This window comes from Xiphophorus hellerii, chromosome 12, assembly GCF_003331165.1.
Source record: "Xiphophorus hellerii strain 12219 chromosome 12, Xiphophorus_hellerii-4.1, whole genome shotgun sequence".
Lineage (NCBI taxonomy): Eukaryota > Metazoa > Chordata > Actinopteri > Cyprinodontiformes > Poeciliidae > Xiphophorus > Xiphophorus hellerii.
Genome location: NC_045683.1, coordinates 4,329,401 through 4,356,769, shown reverse-complemented (window position 1 = coordinate 4,356,769; position 27,369 = coordinate 4,329,401). Strand labels below are relative to the sequence as shown.

Sequence of the window (27,369 nt, the reverse complement as noted above, 5' to 3'; positions counted from 1 at the left end):
ACATCTGTGTGTCCCTTTTTTTCTGATTAATCAATTAATTGTCAGAATAATCAAAAGATTCATTGATTAGTAAAATAATCGTTAGTTGCAGCCCTCCTGCAAACGTTGTCATGCTGTGCTAACAGTCATTTCATTGAGTCCTGAATTATTCTGTGGAATTGGATCAGGATAAGTTTTTTCTCCTGCATGCCGCCCAGTTTGTGACTTTCTAATAAAAACCAACCTGGCGCAGGTACGTCACGTCACTGGAGACGGGAAGCCAGCCGGTGACGGACATCTTCCATTTTGTTGTTCACGACAAAGACAGCAATCGCCTTGACAACCAGATGTGCACAATCACCATCACCGCCACACCCAGACAGCCGCCGGTGGTCACTGTGCAAGGCGGCATCAAGGTAGGCGCGCTCACTTCCTGTTTTATTCCCTTCCTTTTTCCTCTTTAATTCATTTTGGTTTGTATCACCAGAATTAAATGTTGAGTCACAAAATCTGCTCACATTTTCAGCAGAACAAGGATCTCAGTTGGTAGTTTTTCAGGATTTCTGAAGGGAAGTATATAATTTGTTGATATTGTTTTTATTTTAATATGTGAGTAATGCCAGAGTTATCAAGCTGAGGGAGAGGAAAACACATCTGAGTGAATTAATGAATATTATATTAATCCTCAATGTGAGGTGATGAAATAAGAAACAGTTAATTGAGAAGTATACTCTCAGTTGGAAAGTAATGAAACATCTGTTTAGTTTCAAAAGCTGATTCCCAGAGAGCGTTACAGCGCAAAAGATCTGCAACTCTGACTGCATTTCCATTACAAATATGCAAAAATATTTATCAATATTTTGCTAATATTGACAAAAACACAATTTTACAATTGCTCTTTTCATTAAATAAATTAATTTAAAATCAGACGTGAATGAGCTTCTTCATGTGATAAATCATTAAAAACCATGGCTATATTGATTTATAACTTGGGAAAATGTCTTGAAACAAGTGAAATAATCTGCAAATAGTACTAGTACTTTATCATCAATATCAAGAAATTATTCACTTAAAACAAGCACTTATATATTGTAAAATATTTACTTCTAATTTTAGTCTTATTTCAGGTGTACTGAGATATTTACTCTAGGAACTAGTCTGAAGTTGAGGCTTTTATCTCTCTCAAAGCTTCCCTGTGTTCTTCCTTTCACTCTCTCTGTCCGTGACATTAACTCGACTCTCTGCCGCGGAGCAACCTTGAACATTTCCTTCCGTTCTTATTTACTCTCCCAGTCTAACAAGATTTGGCTGTTTGCTGCTTCTGCCTGAATCTTAACTCATTCTTGGTTCCTTGTGAGTAGATTCCTGTTTCCTGTGTGTCCTCATTAAAAGCCCTGACCTTTAACTCAGTGTCTGCTGTCTGGAAACTTTACTTGCTTCCCATCTGGAGTTTCTGTTTTGTGATTCTGTGACCTTCTGTCCGTCAGCCCACCTTTGCATCACACCAGAACTGGACTGTGCAAGCGTTAGCTGTTGTCTTCCTGTTACTCCCAGTTTCCTGACTTTGCCTGATCTTTCGCTTTATACTCTAAAACTTATCACAAACTGTTTTCACCTTCTGTTCCATCGTCCAGTGCCTTTCCGTCTCGTTAGCCTATTTCCTGTCACTATTTTACTGATAAAAACATTATAAACATTTTCAGTAAAATCGTAATTTAAATCACAAAACATTACTTCAAACATCACTTGTCATATTGTTCATTGTTATTCATCTTTGATATTAGGAAATTAATGATTAGTTTAATAATTGACTAATAGCTGAATTATTCAATTAAATGATGAATCGACAAGTTAGCAGTAGCTAATGCGCTAACTTGAATTAAATCATACGTATATGACCTTGAAAGACTACAACTGTAGAATTTAGTTGTGATATTGTAATTTACATGCTTTATAAATGCGTTTATGTTTATATCTTGTTCTCCACTGTCCATGTTTTATTTTCTTCCTCTATGTTTCTGGTTTTAAATAAAGTAATTAGTGGGGAAAAAGGAGAGAAAGTGGAACTGCTTTGTAAACACACTTCACCCACTTCAAAATAAGAGCATGGATATAAATCTCCACTTGAAAAATAACCAAAACATCAAAACAGAATTTTATTCAGCTGAAAGTTTACAAAACAGCTGGGAAAATTAGAATTTATTTAAAAAACATTAATTTAGGGGAAGCTAAATGTTAGCAAAACGCTAAAGCTGTTCTGGATTAGCATAAGTGTTGCCACCATTGTATTTGAAGTGACTCTGTCAGAATGACTCGTTTCCTGTGATTGGCAGGTCCAGGAAGGCGGCCGTGTTCTGCTGTCGACCAATCACATCACAGTATCGGACGTGGAAACGCCGTCGACCGAGCTGCAGGTTTGGCTCGTCAGCCCTCCCAAATACGGCTTCATCGAAAACACAAAAAGAGGCGAGTTCAGTTCAACAGCTGCACAAAGCAACAAATCCAAACAAATCCAGTTGCTCACGATAATTTCCACATTCATGTTTGTGTCTCATTCAAACGATCCCGGCTAAATATCCTGGAAATAAAAAGCTGTAGACCAAATATTCTGATGTTTTATCCTATGTTCAGAAAAAGAGCAGATAGGAGAGAATTAAAAAGCTGATTTCAGATAAAAGCAGACCTGGGAAATGTACCTCTGTAAGAGCAGGAAGGAGGAAATCAAATTAAAGCCTCCAGTTCTGAAGCAGATTGCAGAAAGTCCTGAAAATCATTGGATATATCGGAGCTCAAGAAATGGCTCCGCAAAGGGAAAGGAAAGCTTTAACAGAGGCAGCCATGTTAGATTATTGAACAGCTATTAGCTTTGCACTCTGACCTCTGTGGAGGAGTAGTAAGAAAAACAAACGACAGAAAACAGAGGAACAGATATGGAGATTAATACAAGACCTGAAGGCATCAGCAGTAGGTGGGGAGGGGCAAAAAGATGAAACTGATGCAGTGAAAGTTAAACCACTCATCTTTCATTTTATCCATCCATCCATCCATCCATCCAACCATCCATTCATTTATTCATAACATGGGAACCATATTTTGTCATAAGTGAAATAATCTGCCAATGGCAGTGGACCTTTTTCCTCAATATAAACAAATTATTAAATTAAAACAACCTCCTATTTCTTGCTGAACAATTACTTGTAAGTTAGTTTTGTCATAATTCGTGTGTACTAAGATATTTGTGCTAGAAACTAGACCAAAAATACTGGTTAGATTTTTTGTTTTTGCAGTGTTGATGAACCTTATAAGGACTTCCTGTAACCACGGTGACCGTATTGTTGAAGTGATTCCCGGCCAGCAGTTCTCGTTATTACAGTTCAGCTGTGACAGCTGCGCCTCTGCTTTGTGCCGCTGCAGGTGGCTCAGTGGGCGGCTCGCGCGCTGTGACTCCAGATGTTCCTTTCTCTGTGGAGGATTTGGTTTCTGATCACGTCTTCTACGTCCAGGACAGCCAGCAAAAGGCCAGCCAGGACGTCTTCAGCTTCTACATCAGCGACGGATACAGCCAGACGGAGACGTTCACTGTGGAGATCGACATCCAGGTAAAAACTTCCACAGTGCAACAACTGAGACAAACATACAGTAAAATTTTGTTTTTGGTTATAAACAACGTGAGAAATATTTGTTGTTTTTTTTTGAGAAAAAAATATTTTCTCTAATCAACTTGCTCCCAAATTATTTAAAAGCAAAAGTATTTAAACCAGTCCCCACTTCTTTATCTTTGATTTTTAAGCAGATCAGGATTTTATTTATACAAGATTAAAATTTTCTAAATTTTTATCCGTCCGTTTGAGTTTCTGCTGCTTCTAAAAACATCCCAAGCCCTTAAAGACCACCCAGCTGTTTTTTTTTCAATAAGTTAATGTTTTTTGTCTTTGGAACAAATTTACAGAATTTATCTTCACAAATCAGCAGGCACTGCCCGTTACCTAGCAACGCCAGTGGAGTTCCGCCCGTTGCCTAGTAACCTGCCAATTGAACTAGAAATTTTTTAAAATCAACATTAAGAAATATTTTGCTTAAAACAAGCTCCTAATTCTTGCTGAAAAGTTACTTGCAAGTTACTTTTTGTCTTAGTTCAAGTGTTATAAGATATTTGCACTAGAAACTACATAGAAGTACTTTGTAAAATTTAATGTTTTGCAGTGTTAGCCGGTCTTTTAAGCTTTTTAAAACGCTGTACAACTTGTTTTATTAACATCTGGAGGACTTTATCATAGATCTTACTGTCGTCTACAAACCTGCACACCTTGAAATGTTGGAAGTTATTGTAATCTATAATGCATCTAATGTAATCTGAGAAACACTTAATCTAAATTAACTATCGCTGCCGTCTTTGACAGAAACCTAATCTGCTTCCTAATCAGCCGGTTAATCCTGTTTCTAGACTCCAGTTGAATTGATGAGGCTGTCTGCAGTGTGAATGTTTGCAGCAATAAACAGTTTCTGCAAGGTAAAAAAAGAATTTGAGCATCTGGAAATATTTTAAAGCTTTTTTTCATATTTAGAGCAAAAAATAACCTGTAAAATTCAGTTAAAATCAAGCAGAAATAATCAGGGTGAAAAATCTGGTAGGTAGGTCATCTAGAGCCTCAAACTGATTGTTGAATCTGAATTTTGATTCAGATTGTGGTGTATTCATCTCCGTCTCACCGGGTTTTATCGCCTCATTTTCTCTCTGATCTCCTCCTGCAGAGTAAAATCGTCTCTGAGTTGACGGTTTCGGTCAGCAGCGTTCATGTTGAGGAAAACTCCGGCGTCGTCGTCACCAACTCGTCTCTCAGCGTTTACGACGGCGACACGCCGGAAAACGAACTCATCTTCACCGTCGTCAGGATCCCAACCTACGGTGAGCGCAGACATAAACACCATAGATCAGGGGCGTCAAACTCCAGTCCTCAAGGGCCGCTGTCCTGCAACTTTTAGATGTGCCTCTGCTGCACCACACCTGAATAGAATAATTAGGTCATTAGCAAGGCTGGGAGAACTGATCTACACAAGGAGGAGGTAATTAAGCCATTTCATTCCAGTGTTTTGTACCTGTGGCACATCTAAAAACTGCAGGCAGCGGCCCTCCAGGACTGGAGTTTGACACCTGGGCCATAGATTATTAACACGCTTCTTCATTTCAGCATAGAAAACAGTAAAAGGATTTAAAATGCTCTGGCAGGTTTTAGAAAATATTTTTGTCTCGTTTCTAGTGCAAATATCTTAATAGACTTTAAAAAAAGAAAACAACTAACATGCAAGCAAAATATAGGAGCTTGTTTTAAATAAATAATTCATTAACACAGATTGTTTCACGTATAAAATGAAAAAAATGTTTTGTTATAAGCAGAGTTGGTTGGTAACTAGTCACATTTACTTGAGTAACGTTTTTGAAAAAATTTACTTTTGTGGGTATTTTTACTACGCTTTACTATTTCTTGAGTAATTTTATCATGAAGTATTTCTACTCTTGATTAACATTTCTGGATTCTCGACCCACCGAATGAAAAACAAACACTATTTAACCAAAAATTCACCAGACACAGACACACACCTGCAGTTTTTAAGTTTCATAAGTTCTTTATTGAATGAAACTGTTTTGGAAACATTTTCTTTTACCTGATTTTGTTGTTTGTTGTTACTGATATGAATTGTTGTCATTTTTGTCCTTAAAACCCCAAAATTTCCACTTAACTTAGTACTTGACTTTTTACCAGATACTGATAAAAGTATCTGGTAAAAAGATACTTGAGTTTTTTACTCTTACTTGAGTCACTTTGTTTAACCTGAGTACAGTTTTTGGGTACTTTGCCCACCTCTGGTTGTACATGAAATAATCTGCCATGTTTAAGGAATTATTGACTTAAAACAAACTCCTTCATCTTGCTGAAACATTTTTTGCAAGTTAGTTTTATCTTATTTAAGGTCTACTAAGATATTTGCATTTTACTTATATTTTGTACATTATTGAAACTGTAGGATTCTTTGTTTAATTTGTGTTTTGTTTGTATAATTTGTGTTTTGTAGGATAGTTTGTCCCATTTGAACAACCAGTTCAGCGGTTATATTGAAGTATTTGTACTGTAAATTATTCTGAATGTGATGGAGTAGATCGCGCACACAGAGGGATAAACACATTACTCTCGCTTCCGACACACAGTTCGCCTAAAACAAGACAAACACGGCGACGTCTACAGCCATTCCTCACACACCCTCAAACCGGCTGACCTCCGTAGATTCCTTTCACCGCCCGAAAATGAGTTTTCTTTCTTTCCACGATGCCAAAGCCTGGTGGGCTCAAAAAAATTGCTTCACAAGACAAGACACAGATGACAGATTCAGCAATTTATCATCTAGACCAACTTTAGTGCCTAAAATCCTGGAACTGGGTGGGAAACTGATGAGTTGTTGTTTTTTTCCTGTCAATCCTCAAGTGTCTATACATGGTGGTCGTCTCCTGGATTATTCCACCAAAAAGATTCTCAATTTGCCGCCTTCCTGGGTTCATCTTCCATCTCTCTCTTAAACTCCACACACACCCACGCACCCCGGTGTGAACATTTTGTAATAACACCCCGCCTGCAGTTTAAACACCGTAAAACAGCCCGTGAAGTCGAGTGTGACGGCGCTGTAAAACCGCCGCTGAGTACGACTGATGGGACCGAGCGGGAATCTGAGTGATTTCATACAAGATGACGAAACGCAGGCAGTTTGTCTTTTTAACAGGCTAACTCTTTATTGTCCTCACTCCAGCGAGCCACTCAAACAAACGGATTTATCAAAGGGGAAAGCTCTCCGGCTGCAAGGGTGCACCTACTGACTCGTCTTGGAGAGGAATCTTTCCTATGAATGATGCGGAGAATTAAAAATTTTGCCTGTGAGAATAATTAATGAGCTAAATGTGTTTTCACATTTGATAGTCCGGGAGTCTTGGTTGGATTTGGGAATAAAATTGCAACATTTGTTACAATGTATGGTGTCAAACGGCACAAATCTTTAGAAAAACCTGTTCCCCTCGTCGCCTGTGGGGGCGCTACACCAATTACTACTGACAAAAAACCCCTGTAAAGTCAACACTGAGCGCAACTTTCTTCTTCACAAAATGGAGTGGTGTCAGATGATAGCAGTTGTAAGATTTCTCTTTTTTTGTTGGTAAAGAAAAATTTGCCATTTCTCCTGCTAACTCTAGGCTCCACATACAAATGGAAATTATAGAGTTCATTTCTATTTATCATGCGATTCATTGATTTGTTGTTTATTGTGCCAAGCCTAAGTGGAGCTCCAACTTTTTTTCTGAATATCAATGAATTATTTGTTTTAAAAAAGATAATTCTAAGTTAGTTTTGTCTTATTGAGGTATTTGCACTAGAATGTAGATTAAGCTGTTTCTACACCACTTCAACCGAACTGAGACTGAGATTTGTAGGCGGAGCAGAGTTAAATTTTTGGTCCACATCAGAAGCAATAATCATATATTTTATGTAATAATTTAAACATCTTTGTTTTTGGACATTATCTAAGTTCAAGACTGAAATTATTCCACATTTTAACTGTGATAATCCTGTGTTTCCTCAGGAAAACTTCGCCGGCGGCAGTTCTACTCTCAGCCACTGGAAAACGGGCGCGTCCTCACACAGGGATCCACCTTCACCTACCAGGACGTTCTGGACCGGCTGCTGGTCTACACGCCCGAAACCGTCAGTGGTGGAGCCGATGAAATGGGCTTCACCCTCACCGACGGCACGCAGACCCAGACGGGCCTGCTGCGGTTCACCATGGACGTCAGGAAGAGCGAAGGACCGCGAATGACCGTCAACAGAGGCCTGCAGCTTCCTGCGGGTGAGTTGGGAGACATTTGGACGCACATTGGGACTACACTGCAAAAACACAACTTTTGTTTGTCTAGCTTTTAGTGTAAATATGTTAGCACACATGAACGAGACAAAACTAAACTACATTTTTTACATGTTAGAAGTATTTTTTAGCTGCAGAAACATTCTTTGCTACAAATAATCAAGCATGCGCTAAAGGAATGCTATGTTTTTGCATTTTATGCCATAAAATATTCATTTTCTTATTTTAAAAAGAGGAATTTAATCATGTGGGGTTTTGTTGTATTTTTGATTATATTTCAACCTAGTGAAAAATCTCCAGAATGTGTCGATTTTTTTATCCAATTAATCGTGAGCATAATCGATTAGTAAAATTAAAAGTACATCACCGAATGCTCTGTTTGTTGCAGGAACTTCGTCTAAAATCTCAGAGCAGAACCTGAAGGGCTCAGACATTGACTCGGACAACCTGAAGCTGCGTTACATCCTGACCAAAGACCCGCCGGCGGGGAAACTGCAGCTGAGCCGCGGCAGCCATGTGGAGAAGGTTTCTGTCAAAGGTCCGGTTCAGAGCTTCACCCAGGAGGACGTCAACAAAGGTGCCAGATTTAAGTTTTATTTTCTAATGTCTGATTTGTCTTCTTTTACTGCTCACTGTTTCCTCACCTGTAGCCTGTTTTATGCTGCTTTTTAGTGACATTTTAAAATTTTATCGTAGTTTTGCAATGTGTAGAAAAAAAAACTCTTGAAAATAATAAAAAAGATTTTTAACTCAGTCGTGGTAGAAATGAATCACTGTAACTTTTCACTCTGCTTTTGTAAACTTCTTGCCACCAGAAGTTTGCTATCAAGACACAAACAACTTGTTTTTCCCTCACCGTCTGAATCAGACAAAACTTCTCTTATTTTACGTGTTTTAGAAAAATAAATTCTGTTTGCTAAACAATGAGAGAAAGATTATGAGATTTTTGATAAATGTCGTCAAAATCAGAGGTTTGATCTGGTCCTTATGTCATTTTAAAACTGTTTAAATGTAACCAAATGTTGGAAACAAGTGACATTTTCCAAAATATTGTGATTTAGTGAACAAACCTGAAGCCGAAATGAGTGGATGGAAAAATTAAATACACCTCCTGAAAACCAACAGTATGCATGTAGAATAATCAACGTTAAAATGATGTAGTTCTTTAACTTTAATTTTTATGTTTTTATATTTGATTTTGTCAGGGTTTTTTAGTCTCTCTTCATGCTTTTTTTCCCTTTTCTGTTAATCAAAGCCCGTATTATATTTATCTTAAAGGTAGACCAATCAACAAAAATGCTTATGAACTCGTAGTACTGGCGTTCTTCTCTCTCTCAGCTTATTCTCTTGCCCTGCTTTGTTCACATAATCATTATTTTAAAATATACAAAAACACATTAAAGCTGCAGTTTGTAACTTTTACAAAAGAAATTTAAACATTTGTAGAAATTGTCAGAATGTTACGACAGTATAACATGAAACAGATAATCTGTGATGAAAATAAAACTCCTCCGCCTTCTCCCACTGCCAACTTAGCGCTTTCAATCACAATCTCGAGCTCTTCCAAAAACCTTGAGATTATAATGTCACAAATCAGCAGGTGCAGCCCGTTACCTAGCAACCCCAACAGAATTCCGCCTGTTACCTAGTAACCCCAGCTGAGCTCCAGCATGTTTGGTCAGCTGGCTTTACTGCTGTACAATGGCTGCTGGAAAAGACAAGTGTTTTGTTGTTAAAAAACGGGCTTATCAAACTAAAAGCATCTAAAAATTAACGCCACTCATTCGTGTTTACACAGAAAAACAAATATAAAGTTATTTCTGTTGGATGCAGGTAAAGCCAGCGCTCCTGATTCGTCTCACTCGAGCTGAAGTTGCTGTAATCACATGCGATTTAATATTGTGTAGCAGTCACAGCAGTTAGCGCCATGCTTTGAGTTGTCATGACAACGGGTGTTTTCTGTTTCTGGTTTCTTGCAGGCCTGCTGCGGTACAGCCATGAGAAAGGCGAGAAAGGAGGCAGCCTGTCTTTCAAGTTCAACCTGGTCGATCCCGAGGGCAGCAAACTGATCGACCAGTCGTTCTTCATCAGCGTTCTCGGTGAGGTTTCCTCCGCTCGCCGCTACCTGCAGCTAAAAAGAGAAAGGGCTGAACTGTTCTTTCATTTGTTGGAGAAGACAAGGCAATTACTACAGATTTATGCCTTTGTCCTGCGCTCGACACGGGACACAAACCGAATACAAAACGTCTGCAGAGGACTTTTCTTTTTAACTTCTCAGCTACTGATGCATTTAATTAACCCCGCAAATTCCCACAGATTATTTTATTGCCACTATTTGAAAGGAGTATTAACTGATTTTTGTGTTATGCTTTGGCTTTTCTTTTGTTCGCAATTGTTTGACAACAACTTGGGGATTGCATTGAAGTCAACACAGTACACTACAAAAACACAAAATCTTGCAAAGTAATTTTGCAAGCTAGAAATAGGAGCTTGTTTTAAGTAAATAATTAATTAATTAATTAATTAATATTGATGAAGACAGACTATCAGTTCCACTGATAGTCTGTCAGTGGAACTAGTACTTATTCTGATTCTGATAATTCAAGCTGCTGAAAAGTTACTTGTAAGTTAGTTTTGTCTTATTTCAAGTATACGAAGATATTTGCATTTGAAAGTAGACTAACAATACCTTTTTTTTACGGTGTAGTTACTTGTATATCTCAGATTTCATCTTCCCTCTCTTCCCGGTCTCCAAACTCGAGTTTCAGCTCTTCCTCCTGAGGGTGAAACCTGCTGTGATTCCGGTGGATCCTGACAGATTTTCTCTTCCTCGCAGCTCAACAGCCTCACCATTTGTTATTTTCTGCCAGCTTTCTGTGCTGTTCTGTTATATTTTTTATATCAGCAGGGTTTCTGTTCACATCTCTCCTTTTCACTTTACCTGTTTTAACTTTTAACCCTTTTTCCACATTTATAACGGGTTGGATCCTCTTTTGTTGCTCCTGCTCCTGTTAAATTTCTCTGTTCAGGGTTCAAACTGGTCCTTGAAAATGCTTGAATTTTAATATTTAAAGGTTCGTAAATATTCAAAATGAAGTTTTGTAATAAAATGCAATTTAACGTTTTATTAAAAACCTAAAAGTAGAAACAGTTGCAACCAGATGTTTTCATACACCAAATAAAGGGACACAGAGTTCTTTTTTTATTTCTGCCTGAAGTTAAATCAGACTAAACTTTAGATTTTTTTTGTTAGTTAGAATTTCCAAAATTATTTTTATTTGCCAAATGCTAGAAAAGAAAAAAAGTGCAATATTTTGTTTGTAACTTTCTTAGTATATTTTGTTTGGCTTGTTTCACTATAATAAATATTTATTGTTCCTAATAGCTCAATGACTTATTGATTAGTGTAATAGAAATAAAAGTTGTCTTACGTTTTATATTTTTTGTTAAAATAATGTTTTGTTCTTGTTCCAGTCAGGTTCCAAACTAAAAAAAAAAATATATTTTAGTATAACTTGTCCCTGCTGTGAAATGTAGAAAATTATCAGAATACATAATTAAAAACAGTAATAAAACAGTGAATTAAAACTATCTTCTTCAGTTCATTTGTATTGTTTTTATCCCCAAATGTTTGAAAATGCTTGAAAAGTTTGATCGGTTACTGCTTTTGTCCAGTGAGTGGTTTTTTCATATATTTGTCTTCCTCTCCAGAGGATCATCTCCCTCCCTCTGTGGTGACCAACAAAGGTTTGGTGCTGGATGAAAACTCGGTGAAGAAGCTGACCACGCTGCAGCTGTCGGCCAGCGACCAGGACAGCGAACCGGGCGAACTCGTCTACCGGATCACCAAGCAGACGAGTCTGGGGCAGCTGGAGCATGTTACCAACCCAGGTAGGTGCCTGTTATGCTTCCTACAACAGGTTGGGAGAGAAATATTTATGACATTTTTTTCACAAAATGCTTCTTGGATAATTAGATTATTTTACTTTTATTGTGTCTTGTCAATTTAAATCCAAATAAGCTGCTGCTGGCCATGCCCCTCAACCCAACGTTCACTCTCACACGTAAAAATAGCTGCTAACAGAGGCATAATTATACAAGTACAAGCGTGCATCTTTGAAAAGCAAAAGTAGAGCCTCCTGCACAACCAGCAAAAAAGTAGCAAGTGGTTTCTAAATAGTAAGTCGACAGCAAAACGCTCGTCTTTTCCAGGAACCAATGGCTAGTCAGCTGGAGCTCACCTTTGGTTGCAGTGTCCGTCAAATATTGCCCAACAATCAGAAGTTGTTTGAAACAGCTCGTTTTCCAGACACCATAAAAGCTATTATATTTTTTCAATCAATATTAAGGATTTATTATTTGTAATTTATTTTTCTCTCATTTTCTGTGATATTTGAATGAGAAACCAGACCAGAAATACTTTCTCCACTGGCAGATAATTTTACTTGTAACAAAACATTTTTTCCATATTACAAGTTGTTGTTGCGCAACACCCCCCCCCTCCTTCCTTCTGTCTCTACTGTCTCACTCTCTGCTTCCTCTTCTGAGAGGGGAGATGTGCTACCAGCTCTCCTTCTAACGGGTTAATTGAGTTTCCTAAATCTGCCGGGATTTACCCTGTCCAGGACTGAAGTAAACTCTGTTTAAGCTGGTTTCGAGAAACGATTCGCCTGGTTTTCTGACGGCCTACATCCAGGTGTCCCACCCTTCTTCCCCCTGTGAATTAGCCAGACTGAGCAGCCTACAGCCAACTAGTTTCACAGAGCACACCTGTTAACGGTCGCTCGTTCTCTATTTTACAACTTGCATTTGTTATTGAACCAGGTAGGTTTTAGTGACTCGGGCGAGTCCCAAGGATGACGTTTTAAATTTGGGCTACCAGCAACCTAAAAACATTTTAAACTTTTTCCTCTCCAGAATCAAACATCACAGCTATTTTACAACCATCAAAGAACTTTAAGGTGACTCATTAACTGAATGTCCACAACATCTTTTAGATTTTCTTTATGCTAAATATTTTATTAGTAAGGCAGTTTTGCAAGGGTCAGTACAGCTTAATTCAGTAGCAGAAATAATCAAATGAGTAAAATCAATCATCTAGTCTGTCTTTCCCTACTGCTGATACTGCGAACTAAAAAAAAGGGAACCTTTGAGAGAGACGGACGGAGTTTGACGTTTCGAACCCCAGACCTGGCTTGATGATGAAGAAGATGTTGCAGCAGGAGGAAGATGTTGATCGGCGAAGGTCAGGATCTCCGCAGGTCTGATGAGCTTCTTCTCCGCATGGATGGTGAGGTCACACAGGACTTGGTGCTGGCAGGAAAAAAGGCACCAGTTCTTCTTCTTTGCCTTTGTCTTTGTCTTCATCTTTGTCTTTGGGGTCTGAACCCAGCCGATGAGACAAGTGCGATTTGAAGCCACAGGTTGTGGGCCTGACCGGTTGGTCTCCATGAGCGGGACAGTCTTCGGCTCTGTGGCTCCGGCTCTTCTTCAGCTGCAGAGTTCTTTGTCCATCTCTTGGCTCGAAGCTGCCCGGAGGATCCAACGAAAGGTTCCTCTTTTGCACCCACCTTATATAGGGTTTATCCACCCTTTTGGTGCGTTTTCATTGGCTGTCTGCTTAGACAGATGACCTCACATCCATCACTGTCCTTCAGACATTATGTCCTGATGTCTGTGCTAATGTCTCAGAGTTGCTCAACCTCCTGTCCATTGCCTGCACAACCTTTTACCTAAATAAGGCGTTGATCATCTCTGCTCTCCTGTTAGTTCCCCTTTTTCCCTTAACCGTTCACCTTTCACCTACTATCTACCTACAACATATCAGTGATGTTTAATTGCAGTTACACCTTTTACACCATTTCAAGTTCAATGTCAAAATCACATTTATATTACATTTATTTTCTTTAGCTTCTCTGATTTAGCATTCATTTATAATTTTATAACCATAACTTATATCACATTTATTTTCTTCAGCTTCTCTGATTTATCATTCATTTATGATTTTATAACCATAACTTATTAATTATACTTATTATAATCCTAATGTGAGTTATTACAGATGTTTTTCTGAAAAGAAACCAAGAATAATCCATGATTCTAATTATTTAATACTAAAATTACAGTTACTTGTTTTTCTTGTAAGTGTTCCCACAAATGTTCGTGTAAATATTATTACAAGTAAACCATTATTAATATAAGTATTTTACTTTGAATCTTATCAAATTACTCAAAATGTTTTAGATTTCATTCTTTCAAACTTTCATGCTTTAAAATAAGGAATAGTCTCAGCTATTTTTATAAATCTACAGGCTGGAAACTTCCTCTTTTTCCAGGAAACCTGCTTTTCCTGTTTCATGACTCTCTCTGTCTGACTATGATTTCTTATGATTAGATAGAAAAAAGTAGAATTAAAGCAAAGTTTGCATGAGACAAAACAACACACACAACCAGATTTATTTTATTGACACTTAAGTCTACTGCTGGGCCTAGATGTCACTTGAGTGATTCATTTTAAAGATAACTTTATTTTTTATTACTGCTAAACTAAAATCTCCAGCATGGGGAAGTGGGATGAGCTCGGATTTTCTTGACACCCCCTCCACGAGGTCAGACCTTTCACATGCTGGGAGTCCATCACCCTCCTGCAGTTCGCCGTCCTCATCCCCTGGAAAGAGAAGATGTTCGTCTGGGATGTGAAGATGCAGATTCTTCATCCTCAGTTGTCACAGAGGGCTCAGTGTAGTCATCAAAACTCCACTTCTCTTGACACCCCCTCCTTGGAGTTTTGATTTTCCCCATGAGGTGATGAATGTCGAAGAAAACTTGGATCGCTCTGATTCTTCTACAAGAACCTTCGCTGGATGAACTGTCGGTTCTTCAGGATGTGGAATGGTTCTTTAGGGAAGGGAAGATGGGCTGAGACAGAAGGCCTCAAAAAAAAAAAAAATTTCTGGCTGTTCAGCAGAGCAAAGCAAAAAGCATAAGCATCATGACGCTTTATACGTAATCATGATCCTTTTCCATTTTAATCCATCAGGTTGTGACAGGAGTTCTTCTTTAGCATAGTCCAATTTCTTCACGGCCCTCCCAGTCCAAAGCCTTGAAGTTGTTCTTTGAACGGCAACCTTCCTGTAATAGTGGCCAGTCTACTGTAGGATGGCATGGTGCTTGATTCTCTGGCCATCTTCTTGTAATGTTCTGGTTTGCTGTAGCTAAGAACTGGCTTAAGCACTGCTTCCTCATGGACCCCTTTCTTCATCAGTAGTACTGTGTTGAAGTTCAGTACTTACTTTACAAAATCTTGGGCGTTGAATCTCAGCTTGATCACCGTAGTTGCAGGCCGATCTTGAGCTTTAATCCAAACTCTCTGCCCTGTTTTCAGTGACACTTCGAGCTGCAACTTCCCTTTTCCTTCCCTGAGCAAAAAGGAGAAGTGTCTTCGCCTCCCTGCTTTCTGTGACGTGAACGGAGTTCCTCTGCAGGGGAAGACCTGCTCTTCTAGCAGTTGTCACTGTGTCCATCAGCACCAAGAGGTACTTCTCACCTCTCTTTCCTGTTGTCCCCATTGGCTCTGCTACATCCATGCAGACTGAACCCCATGGGACTGTGCTCTTGATGAACAAACCTTCCATCCGCTGCCCTCGGCAACCTGCGTATCGACCACATACCTCAAAGTCACACAGCTGCATCGGATGGGCTGAAGGGACATCCAGCAGTCCTGCTTGCTCAGTTCTTCACGGGGGTGTAGCACGCCTGCATATTCGAGGGCCTTATGCACGCACCGTACTACCTGGTCCCCGTGCTACTCTAGGACCACCTGTCCTTAGGTGTTCTGTCCCACCTCGACACCGGCAGAGACAACCTTTCTTAGTGGCACGAAAAGTCGTCATCTTTGCCCCTTCATAGGGCTTCTTCTCAGGTGTGCGCCTTGTCGCTGCACCTCAAGTTTCGGGCGGAGCCTCAGTTCTGCTTTCTTCTTCCACAAATCTTGATTTTCCTTTTCACCAGCTCCAGCAATCCTTCCAGTACTGCCGTTACTTCTCCGGCTTGAGCACTACCGGGAGCTTTTCCTTTCTGACGGCATCTCTCTTTGCCGTCTTGCTTCAGAATAAATCCCCAGTATGCCGACTGGTCGGACCCCTTTCTGGATCCATCGGTGTGGACTGTCCATTCCAGTTGTCCTGGCTTCTCAGATGTCGCTTGCGGTCGTTTCTTACTGGTGGGTTGTGCTGGTCCAATTTCAAGCTCCGGGTCCAGCAGGATGTCTTTAACCATGTCTGCGTCTGTGTGATGATGTCAGCTGCTGGTGTTTGTTCCTCTGTTGCCGGATGTCTTCTCGATGGCTGCAGTGGAGGACGCGGTGTGCTTCCTCATCCATCGTCAGCTGATGATACTTTTCTCTGTTTCTTGTGCATGCTTGCTGGCTGGTCTTTTCTTTTCTTGTCAGCATTACATCACAAACCACTCCAGCAAGACTGAGACAACTTTTCTTTGTCAGGGGTTGATGTTTCAGTTCCTCATTCTTGGAACCAACTCCCCCCCTTGCTTCAGGTCTGAGTCACAGTAGCTGTGTAGAAGCTGATGCAGTTCTGTTGAGGTCTCCTCTTTCTCCAAACGATCTGGGCGGCCGGCTTCCTCCGGTTTCTTCCCCAGATTTTCCTCCTCGAAGTGATCATCCATCACTTCGTCTCTCTGTCGGTTCGAGTTGTCTATCCCCCAAAGCCTCTCTTTGCGCTCTCGAGCAGGGATGGGTCTAGACTATGTTGGCTACTAGCTTCACTGTCTGGATCCGGTCATTTATCCTCAGTAGAAGCTTTCCCTCACCTGTATGACATACAGTTACTGCAAGGGTTGTAACTGACGGCCATATCAGTCACCATTAACTCTATTCCCTAAGAGTTAACAAACCAAGTGAGCTATTCAGATCCTCACATCTGTTTTCACTGACTTGGCAGGGCCCTCCTACTCCGTTAGTCTGGGCCCCACGTTGGGCGCCACTTGTTGTTGCGCAACACCCCCCCCCTCCTTCCTTCTGTCTCTACTGTCTCACTCTCTGCTTCCTCTTCTGAGAGGGGAGATGTGCTACCAGCTCTCCTTCTAACGGGTTAATTGAGTTTCCTAAATCTGCCGGGATTTACCCTGTCCAGGACTGAAGTAAACTCTGTTTAAGCTGGTTTCGAGAAACGATTCGCCTGGTTTTCTGACGGCCTACATCCAGGTGTCCCACCCTTCTTCCCCCTGTGAATTAGCCAGACTGAGCAGCCTACAGCCAACTAGTTTCACAGAGCACACCTGTTAACGGTCGCTCGTTCTCTATTTTACAACTTGCATTTGTTATTGAACCAGGTAGGTTTTAGTGACTCGGGCGAGTCCCAAGGATGACGTTTTAAATTTGGGCTACCAGCAACCTAAAAACATTTTAAACTTTTTCCTCTCCAGAATCAAACATCACAGCTATTTTACAACCATCAAAGAACTTTAAGGTGACTCATTAACTGAATGTCCACAACATCTTTTAGATTTTCTTTATGCTAAATATTTTATTAGTAAGGCAGTTTTGCAAGGGTCAGTACAGCTTAATTCAGTAGCAGAAATAATCAAATGAGTAAAATCAATCATCTAGTCTGTCTTTCCCTACTGCTGATACTGCGAACTAAAAAAAAGGGAACCTTTGAGAGAGACGGACGGAGTTTGACGTTTCGAACCCCAGACCTGGCTTGATGATGAAGAAGATGTTGCAGCAGGAGGAAGATGTTGATCGGCGAAGGTCAGGATCTCCGCAGGTCTGATGAGCTTCTTCTCCGCATGGATGGTGAGGTCACACAGGACTTGGTGCTGGCAGGAAAAAAGGCACCAGTTCTTCTTCTTTGTCTTTGCCTTTGTCTTTGTCTTCATCTTTGTCTTTGGGGTCTGAACCCAGCCGATGAGAGAAGTGCGATTTGAAGCCACAGGTTGTGGGCCTGACCGGTTGGTCTCCATGAGCGGGACAGTCTTCGGCTCTGTGGCTCCGGCTCTTCTTCAGCTGCAGAGTTCTTTGTCCATCTCTTGGCTCGAAGCTGCCCGGAGGATCCAACGAAAGGTTCCTCTTTTGCACCCACCTTATATAGGGTTTATCCACCCTTTTGGTGCGTTTTCATTGGCTGTCTGCTTAGACAGATGACCTCACATCCATCACTGTCCTTCAGACATTATGTCCTGATGTCTGTGCTAATGTCTCAGAGTTGCTCAACCTCCTGTCCATTGCCTGCACAACCTTTTACCTAAATAAGGCGTTGATCATCTCTGCTCTCCTGTTAGTTCCCCTTTTTCCCTTAACCGTTCACCTTTCACCTACTATCTACCTACAACATATCAGTGATGTTTAATTGCAGTTACACCTTTTACACCATTTCAAGTTCAATGTCAAAATCACATTTATATTACATTTATTTTCTTTAGCTTCTCTGATCTATCATTCATTTATGATTTTATAACCATAACTTATTAATTATACTTATTATAATCCTAATGTGAGTTATTACAGATGTTTTTCTGAAAAGAAACCAAGAATAATCCATGATTCTAATTATTTAATACTAAAATTACAGTTACTTGTTTTTCTTGTAAGTGTTCCCACAAATGTTCGTGTAAATATTATTACAAGTAAACCAATATTAATATAAGTATTTTACTTTGAATCTTATCAAATTACTCAAAATGTTTTAGATTTCATTCTTTCAAACTTTCATGCTTTAAAATAAGGAATAGTCTCAGCTATTTTTATAAATCTGCAGGCTGGAAACTTCCTCTTTTTCCAGGAAACCTGCTTTTCCTGTTTCATGACTCTCTCTGTCTGACTATGATTTCTTATGATTAGATAGAAAAAAGTAGAATTAAAGCAAAGTTTGCATGAGACAAAACAACACACACAACCAGATTTATTTTATTGACACTTAAGTCTACTGCTGGGCCTAGATGTCACTTGAGTGATTCATTTTAAAGATAACTTTATTTTTTATTACTGCTAAACTAAAATCTCCAGCATGGGGAAGTGGGATGAGCTCGGATTTTCTTGACAAAGTTCATTTTTCTTTTTACTTTAAATGGTTTTAAATATACTTTATTCTTTAAAAGGTATGTTGACATCTCAGAAAAGAAAGCTTAAATCTTTTTTTTTTATTTTTTTTTACAAGTTTGGAAAATCTGGGTTGTACAGACGAATATTAGGACTTTAATAATTTCTTGTCCTAAATTAATTTAAAATAATTTAGGGTAATAAATTATTGTCCTAAATTATTAGGGCAATAAATTACTCTTTGGTAAGAGTAAATTATTACCAAAAAACTGAGAAATTTTGAGATTGTCAGAAAAGTTCTAAAAACACACGGAAATTTCAGAGTTGTATTTTTTTCCAGCAATTTTTTTTTCTTTTAAAACTCTAAAGTTTCTTCAGAGTAACGCTGTCATACAGTTGCTTTCAGATTTATCCAATTAATCTAATTTACAGAAAGTGTTAGATCTTCCTCTTCCTTTATGTGAATATTGTTCAAAGGTGCCATCGAAACTAAATTATCTTGACATTTTGTAGTGGAAGTTTCAGGTTAATATGAAGGTTTCTGAAATCTGAAATCATCTTAAGATTATTGATCCATTTACTGCAGAGAAACTGCAGCCCTGTGTGTTTTTACTAATTACAAGTGAAAAATCTAAGTATTTGTTGTTAACACAACAGAAGAATTCGTCTTTACAGAGAGTAGATTCAGCCTCAGTGCTGCTGCAGGTCTCAGCCTGAGCTGAATGGATGCTTCAGGCGGCTGGATGCAGCCGCAGCATGCTGATGATCTCTCCGTTTTCCGAGCTTCACTTCACCTCAGAGCCACCAAGCTCCTCTGGATAATCGCTGCTAGTCAATCTGTCATTTTCATGCTAACATGCACAGCTAGCTGACGGCTGCGGCGGAATGACGACTCAGTGCATGAGAAATGTCAGGATAACCGAACGATCTCTGTTAGTGAACCCGTTCTACAGCCAGAGACGTCAAAAGGCGAATTCATCAACTAAAGATGTCAGACCTGGTTTGTGTGTAAACAGAGTCTCCATGCTGCTCCAAATCAGTATGTTCTGGAATTTGTAGGAAAATGTACAGTTTTGCTGAAGAGGATTAGGGAAACAGAAAAAAAGGAATTAAAAGTCTGACTTTTTTTCTAACAATTCGGACTTTTTTTCTTCATAATTTTGACTTTAATCTCAAGATTTCAACATTTTTTTCTCAGAGTTCATACTTTTATCTGAGAATTCTGACTTTAATCTGACTGTGTTGCAGATTTCTCTCCAGGTCTGCATTGAAAATGAGATCTGGGTCTCGATGGAGTTAGCCTGGTTAAATAAAGGAAAGAAATAAAGAAGGAAGAATCTCAGAGTTCTGACTTTTTTCTCACATTCTGACTTTAATCACAGTTTTCTGTAATTGTTGGCTACAAAATACTTTTTTTTTTTTAATTGTAAAATAGTTTTGTGAAAAAAACTTTTATCTTCATCTGCACAACCATAAACAAAACTTAAAATATTTTTATTAAAAAGTTTAATTTCTGCAGAAAAACAGCTTATATATAAGTAGATCTGAAGAAAAAAAAAACTTGTAAGTCTAAACAAACACAATTTTCATGAATTAATAAATCAGCTGATGACGTTTTAATGTTTCTTTTCTCCAGGAACCAGAATCAGCTCCTTCACTCAGGCTGATCTGGCGTCTCGCAGCATCCAGTATGTCCATACCAGTGAAGAAGAAAAACACGCTGACCAGTTCTCCTTCACCGTGTCCGACGGGACAAACGAGGTAAAAGAGGGGAAGGTGCTGACGAGAAAAGATTCCTTCTTATTTACTCTGAAACCATCACTCTGCCTCCACCGTGTTTGACTATAGGATCTTTTTCTGGCATAATGTCTGTGTTTTTTTCACCAAATGTTACAAATGCACACCTTACAAAAAGTTCTGCTTTTGTCTCATATAGGGCTGTAAACAATTATTTTATTAATCGATTAATCTATCAATTACTCTGATGATTAATTGAGTAATCGAATAAAAACTTGTCTTTATTAGCTACTGAAGCTATGCTGTAAAAAAAAAACCACATCTCTAATTTGCGATAAAATACTGACAGCTGCCGGTATTTTACATAAAAAAATATAGATTTTTTTACCATATTTTATTAAATACTGAATATGGTAAAATATTGTTACCATATTGCCAGAATTTATGACAAAATTCTGGCAACTACAGCTATTAATTACAGTATTTTACCGTAATTAAGAGACATTGTCTTTTTTTTTACAGTGTAGGTAAAATAATATTTGGAAGAGAAAAAGATTGTAAAAACAATTGTTTTTTTCTTAAATAAAAAACTGTTTATTTCTTAAAATGCAATGTGATTCACACATTATTTTTAGTTTGAAGTATAAAAGACAAATTTTTAACACGTTAAAACAGATGAGAAATAAAACATTTCACATTAACTTTCAAAAATTAAAAATCAATCTTAAATTGAGGCGACTTTCAGTCTCAAGTATGGATATATATTTTATTACAAAATAATGTTTCTAATTTGCTTTTAATTTCAATTTTTTTATGACTCTGATTGTCCAGAAAATGCATTCATTGTTAGCAAAAATTTATTTCCTTATGAATGTGCAACATGCCTGATTTGTGAAACGCCAATTCTATTTTACAGTATATGCACTGATCTACGCACTCATCCTTTCTTTTATTAGCCAGAAATGTCCCTTTCCACCATACCGACTATAACGTTTTCATTTTCTTCCATTGAATGCTCTTTCATGCTGAACACAACAGTCAGTGTTTCACTAATCCTGTCATTTGCTTGACCTGTATCAAATAAACCTTACGCAGAAGCTGCTCAGGGGTAAAAAATTAGCACGTTAGCGTCACCTTATGCATAAATTTGCCTTTCTAATTCAAATTAATGGAAATCACGAGGAGAAAAGAAAACATGAGAAAGGTTGTTTACGCCTGAGAGCTAACAGTGTGTGGGAGATTTTTGGCTAGTGTAATTGTTCAGTGTCTATTTCAAAGGCTTTCCATTCGGTTTTTGGTTCAGCGCCCCCACAGGCGAGGAGGGGAACAGTTTTTTCAAAACATTTCATCTGTTTGATGCCGTGCAGTCAAATCAAACTGCAGCAGCTGAAAATGTAACAAATGTTGCAACTTTGCTCCCGAATCGATCCGTCTACCGGGCTATCAGGTGTGAAAATGCCATCTATGGTTGGACGATATTGGCAAAAAATATTATCACAATATATTTATTTAAATACCTCAATAACAATATCAAAAACTAAATTAAACATTTTGTGCTTTTTTTTATTTGCCCAAATATGTAAAGTCAAAACAAGATTTTTTAACAGTCACTAGAATGAAAAATATAATCATTTACAAATATACACAATACGTTTAGTTTGTCAAATAAAATGTAAAAATAGTTAAATGAATATAAATGCAAACTAATTTTGGCCAACAAAAAACAGTCTGAAATCCGGTAGACTTTTTACCAAATACGTTTTTACTCTTATTCATTTCTTAGGCAGCTACTTTTTACTTCTACTTGAGTAAAAATATGTTGTATTGCTACTCTTGCTTGAGTAGAGTTTTTGGCTTCTTTTGGTTTGGAGCAATCCATTGTTAGTTAACCGTTGCTTTCCTGCAGGTTGCTCAGACTTTCTACATCACCATAAAGCCAGTGGACGACTCGCTGCCACTGCTGCAGGTTCCTGGCATGAGAGTCCAGGAGGGCGTGAGGAAAACCATCACTGAGTTTGAGCTGAAAGCCACAGATGCAGACACAGAGGTAAAATAATTAACATTTAACACTATTTACACACCCTGCTAATGTGATTATTTTATTCACACTCTATTGGGGTCAGCTGAGGATTTTGTGTTTCAAATCATAAAGATTTGACGTCTCGCCAGTAATGTGATTCAGCCTTTTCGTGCCTCTGGAGGACTTTGGGATTAACCAGTGAATCTCCTTTAATGAAATCTATCTAAGCCAGATTAAAACTAAATCCCATTCACAAAATTCAGGACTACTTTAGGTCAGATGCAGATAGTTTTGGATTAAAATTTTATGAACTCTCTGTTGCTTGAACGTTTAGTTTAATTTAGCTTAGATCAGAGGTGTCCAAAGTGAGGGCCATTTGTGGCCCTTGGAGTGATTTTGTGCCACAAAATTTCAAGAATGAAACAAATTTGGCCAGATCCGAACATTACATTTTTAATTATTATCAACATAATTTTGTTACAATACAAAATGTTAAACACAACCCAAATTATTAGAACATTTAGCACGAGTAGGTGAGATTGATTGGTAGCTCTATAGCCTTCCCCCTGGCTCTGATTGGTTGTTTTGAAGAGATTGATCTTTTCTGTCTCAACATGGTGACAGCTTTAGCAAAGATGTAGAAAACAGTTTTCATAAAAGTTACAGACTCCAGCTTTTTTAAAAATTTATTCTGAAACTGAAAAAACAGATTCAAAACTATTTATTTTTTACCTATCAGCAAATCAGGTATTGGTGTAGTTCCTTCTACATTCTGGTGTAATTTTTCTACTGGGCAAAACAAAAATACGAAGTCGTTAACGTCTGTTTTCTCCTCGAGGCGGAGTTCGTCGTCTTCACCGTCGTCCAGCCTCCCCGCCACGGGACCATCGAGCGCAGCAGCAACGGCCAGCACTACCGGCAGACCGGCACCTTCACCATGGACGACATCTACCAGAACCGCATCAGCTACAACCACGACGGCTCCAACTCGCTCAAAGACCGCTTCACCTTCACCGTGGCCGACGGCACCAACGTCTTCTTCATGGTGGAGGAGGCCGACAAGGAGGTGTGTGTTTCTGTGTGGCAGCTTTGTGGGGTTTTTATTTGAGATGGATCATTGAAAAGGTGGGATTTTGTGTCTGCAGGCTGGTTGACTTGTGTAGTTTCAGTCAATCAAGCTTATTTGCAACAAGGCTGCTCAAAGTGCTTCACATCATGAAAACACAAAAATATAAAGTCAACAATTGACTTCATTTTGTCAAGTGCTGGTATTTCACATCAAAATGTTGATTAATGTTTCATTTATAAGGCTTCAAAAGCAACTCTAAACAGGTGGGCTTTTAGTCTAGATTTAAAGGAAGTCAGTGTTTTGGCTGTTTTTCAGTTTTCTGGAAGTTTGTTCCAGATTTGTGGTGCATAGAAGCTGAATGCTGCTTCTCCATGTTTGGTTCTGGTTCTGTGGATGCAGAGCAGAACCAGAACCAGCAGACATGAGAGATCTGGAAGGTTGATACAACAGCAGCAGATCTCTTAAGTAGTTCAGTGATTTATAAACTAACAACAGTATTTTAAAGCTATTCTCTCAGTGGAAGGACTTTAACACTGAGGTGATGTGCTCTATCGTCCTGATTTTAGTCAGAACACCAGCAGCAGTGTTCTGGATCTGACTGATTTGTTTTAGCCAGACCTGTGAAGACACTCTTTCAGTAATCAATGTGACTAAAGATAAAAGCATGGATGAGTTTCTCTGGATCTTGCTGGTTCATTAATCCTTCAAACCTGGAAATGTTCTTCAGGTGATAGAAGGCCGACTTTGTAACTGTCTTTATGTGGCTCTGAAGGTTCTGGTGTAGTTGTGAACTTTTTATGGGTTTTCCGAGAGGAGCAGTTTTGCTAAACTGTGACTCTAAGGAAGAATCCTGGAATGCAGAGAAAATGGAGGTAAATTTATTTCAGTCCATAAAGTTTGTTCTCCACAAAATGTTTTTTTTTTAAACTGGAAGAAAAACCTAAAAAATAAACTGAAAATGAATTTGTTAATTTTGAAAGTGGAAAAAAATTCAACAGTTTTTTAGATTTAATATTGAAGAAATATAGTTCAATCAGATCTCAGATATTTTTTAGATACTGAATTAATGCCACTCAATTTTTATCTTGTTATATTATCTAAATTAATATTTATTTATTCAAATTCATCAGAAAAATTTCACCTGCAGAAAAACAATGGTATGACTCAACACCACTTGAATCACATGATTAAAAGAGCGTGATTTGATTGGCTAGAAGCCACTTGGCTCAATTCATTGCTGGTTATTTTGGCTTGGTTCACCACAAAATTACCACATTTGACTATAAATGTTTGCTGTCAAATTTAAAGTAAAAAAAGAAAAAAATCATATACATTTAACAAAACATTTCACAAATTCAATCTAAATTTCTGATTCCTTTGAGTGTATTTTTCTACCATTTCTTCAAGTGGTTGCTTTTTATGTTTTTTCCACTTTTCAGTCTGTAAATTTTATATAAGGATTCACAACTGGATGTTTAAAAAAGAGACAATTTAGGTCATAATGAGAAATTTTCCTTGTGTGATTCACTAGCAGATTAAAAACATGAAGCGAGATGACAGTCGATTTATGTGTGATAAACGTAGAGAGACGCCTCAGGGAAACGGAGCCGAATGCAGATTTGTTTTGAATAAGTGCAACATAAACAGGTTGTTAATCGTCTCATTGTATTGGTGCCAGTTTCCCCGTGTGGCTGATTGTCTCAGCAGGAAGTGTTTTAAACACACTGAGTTATTTTTAACAGTTTTGACAGAATTTCAAACTCCTCTTAGCATATCATACATTCATGACTTGAAAAGAAGGTAGTACCTCAATCAGAACTATTGTCATATGTATCAACATATAACGAAACGTAGAATCTTTTTAAATTATTAAAATTTAAAAAGTCTATGAGACCCAAGACAGGTTCTTTAGTTATCTACTGAACTTAGATTAAGTTCACAGCAGGTTTTGATTCTCAAATCCAATTTTTTACATGGTTGTTCATAATACTAATTAAATGCGACCGCAAAGAAACAGAATGTTTTATTATTTTAAATTAGTATTATCATTTGACTTCTTTATAGTTTTTACATACTGTATGTTGTTTAGAAAAGCTCATCTAGGGACATGTGCAGAAAATTAGCTTATGCTTAAAAGGACCATAATACAAGCGTGGGATTGCTGCTGCTATTAGCTTAGCTAATAGCAGCTAATGTACTGCTATTAGCTGCCGCAGTACATTAGCGGCAGCTAATAGCAGCCGCTAATGTACCACAGCGATCAATTATTAATAATCGCAAAATAAACATCGAGCCTAAAAACATTCTGTTCTTTGTGTTTTAAGTGTTTTTTTGTGTGTGTGTTGAATCCTGAAACATATAGTGGCGTTGTTGTCAGTTGTTATGGCAACAAGAGCAAGAAAAAAGTGGTTTTGAGTTGTTCTTTCTTGGTTTTTCTGCGTTATTTTCCCCACACTGTACTAAATTATTAGTACCTACGTCTCCAGGTTTCATTTTGTTAATGGGATTGTTTTACCGCGGCAGCTATGGATGGCATGTAAAAGAATCGTCTTTTTGCCCTCCAGCGTTGTGCGCATGCTCAAAGTTTCCAGACGTAAACGATAACATGCCGGGGGTCTACGATAAGCGGACATGGCATCACTACTGGCACTTTGTACATGCTTGTCTTCTGTTCTTCCCACCGCTCATCCGTAGCTTCATTCCTCACCTCTGACGGAAACATCGCCGTCCGTCGCTGCGATGTTGGCGTCGGCTTTATGGTTGTAGTTATGAGCCGGCCTGGGAGGGATTGATTCCTCTGCTTGTCAGTTTAGGCCTCCCTCTCCTCGTCCCAGCTCCATCTGTCATCACTAATAGTCTGTGTGTGATTAAACTGAAGGACAGCCACCAGGTACTGATACCACCCTCATCCCATCACACACAAACAAACACCTCTCAGGCTTTTGTTTATTACCTCTCCATCACCTGGGGGACGCTCACCTCCACATCCACACGTCTCCTCCGTTTGGTTTCTGGTGATACTGCTGCTGATGTTCAAGGTGGATTCTCTCTCGCCGGTGTTGCCTTGTTATTAAATATGATATGAATAATGTATAAAGTGGATGGATGGATCCTTTAGTGCATGTGTCAATGTTGGCGTGATGACAGGCTGTAAAGTCTCTTGTTCTTCTGAGACACAACTGAATAACAAGTGATTTATGTGAGGATTACCCAGATCTGCCGATCGCTACATATCAGCAGAGTTGGGCAGAAACTAGTTACATTTACTTGAGTAACTTGTTTGGAAACATTTACTTTTAGGAGTATTTTTACTAAGCTGTACTTTCTACTTTTACTTGAGTAATTTTATTTTGAGGTATTTCTACTCTTAATTGAGTAAAATTTGTGTACTTTTTACCCACTGAATGAAAAACAAACATGTTTTAACCAAACATTCACCAGAAACAGACATTTTTATTAAAATAAACTGATTTTGTACATTTTTTGTTACTTATGTGAATTATTGTCATAAAATTTTCCACTTCACATTTTAATCGATTTGAGGATGTAATTTTTAGATATTAAATGATTGATAATTTGATCAGTTACTCGGTCGCCTTTTTAACAAAA

General features: G+C 38.5%; 1 protein-coding gene across 2 annotated transcripts in view; it reads left to right on the top strand.

Annotated features, from left to right (window-relative positions):
- fras1 (Fraser extracellular matrix complex subunit 1) overlaps positions 1-27,369 on the top strand; it is a 297,850-nt gene that overhangs the window by 245,367 nt on the left and 25,114 nt on the right. For both annotated transcript variants that reach the window (XM_032578347.1, XM_032578346.1), the window contains 11 exons: positions 233-395; positions 2,313-2,445; positions 3,394-3,578; positions 4,732-4,885; positions 7,600-7,863; positions 8,267-8,455; positions 9,858-9,977; positions 11,590-11,769; positions 20,571-20,695; positions 22,578-22,718; positions 23,530-23,757. In XM_032578347.1, coding sequence (XP_032434238.1) covers positions 233-395; positions 2,313-2,445; positions 3,394-3,578; positions 4,732-4,885; positions 7,600-7,863; positions 8,267-8,455; positions 9,858-9,977; positions 11,590-11,769; positions 20,571-20,695; positions 22,578-22,718; positions 23,530-23,757 — 1,882 coding nt within the window. The remainder of the gene's footprint in view (positions 1-232; positions 396-2,312; positions 2,446-3,393; positions 3,579-4,731; positions 4,886-7,599; positions 7,864-8,266; positions 8,456-9,857; positions 9,978-11,589; positions 11,770-20,570; positions 20,696-22,577; positions 22,719-23,529; positions 23,758-27,369) is intronic.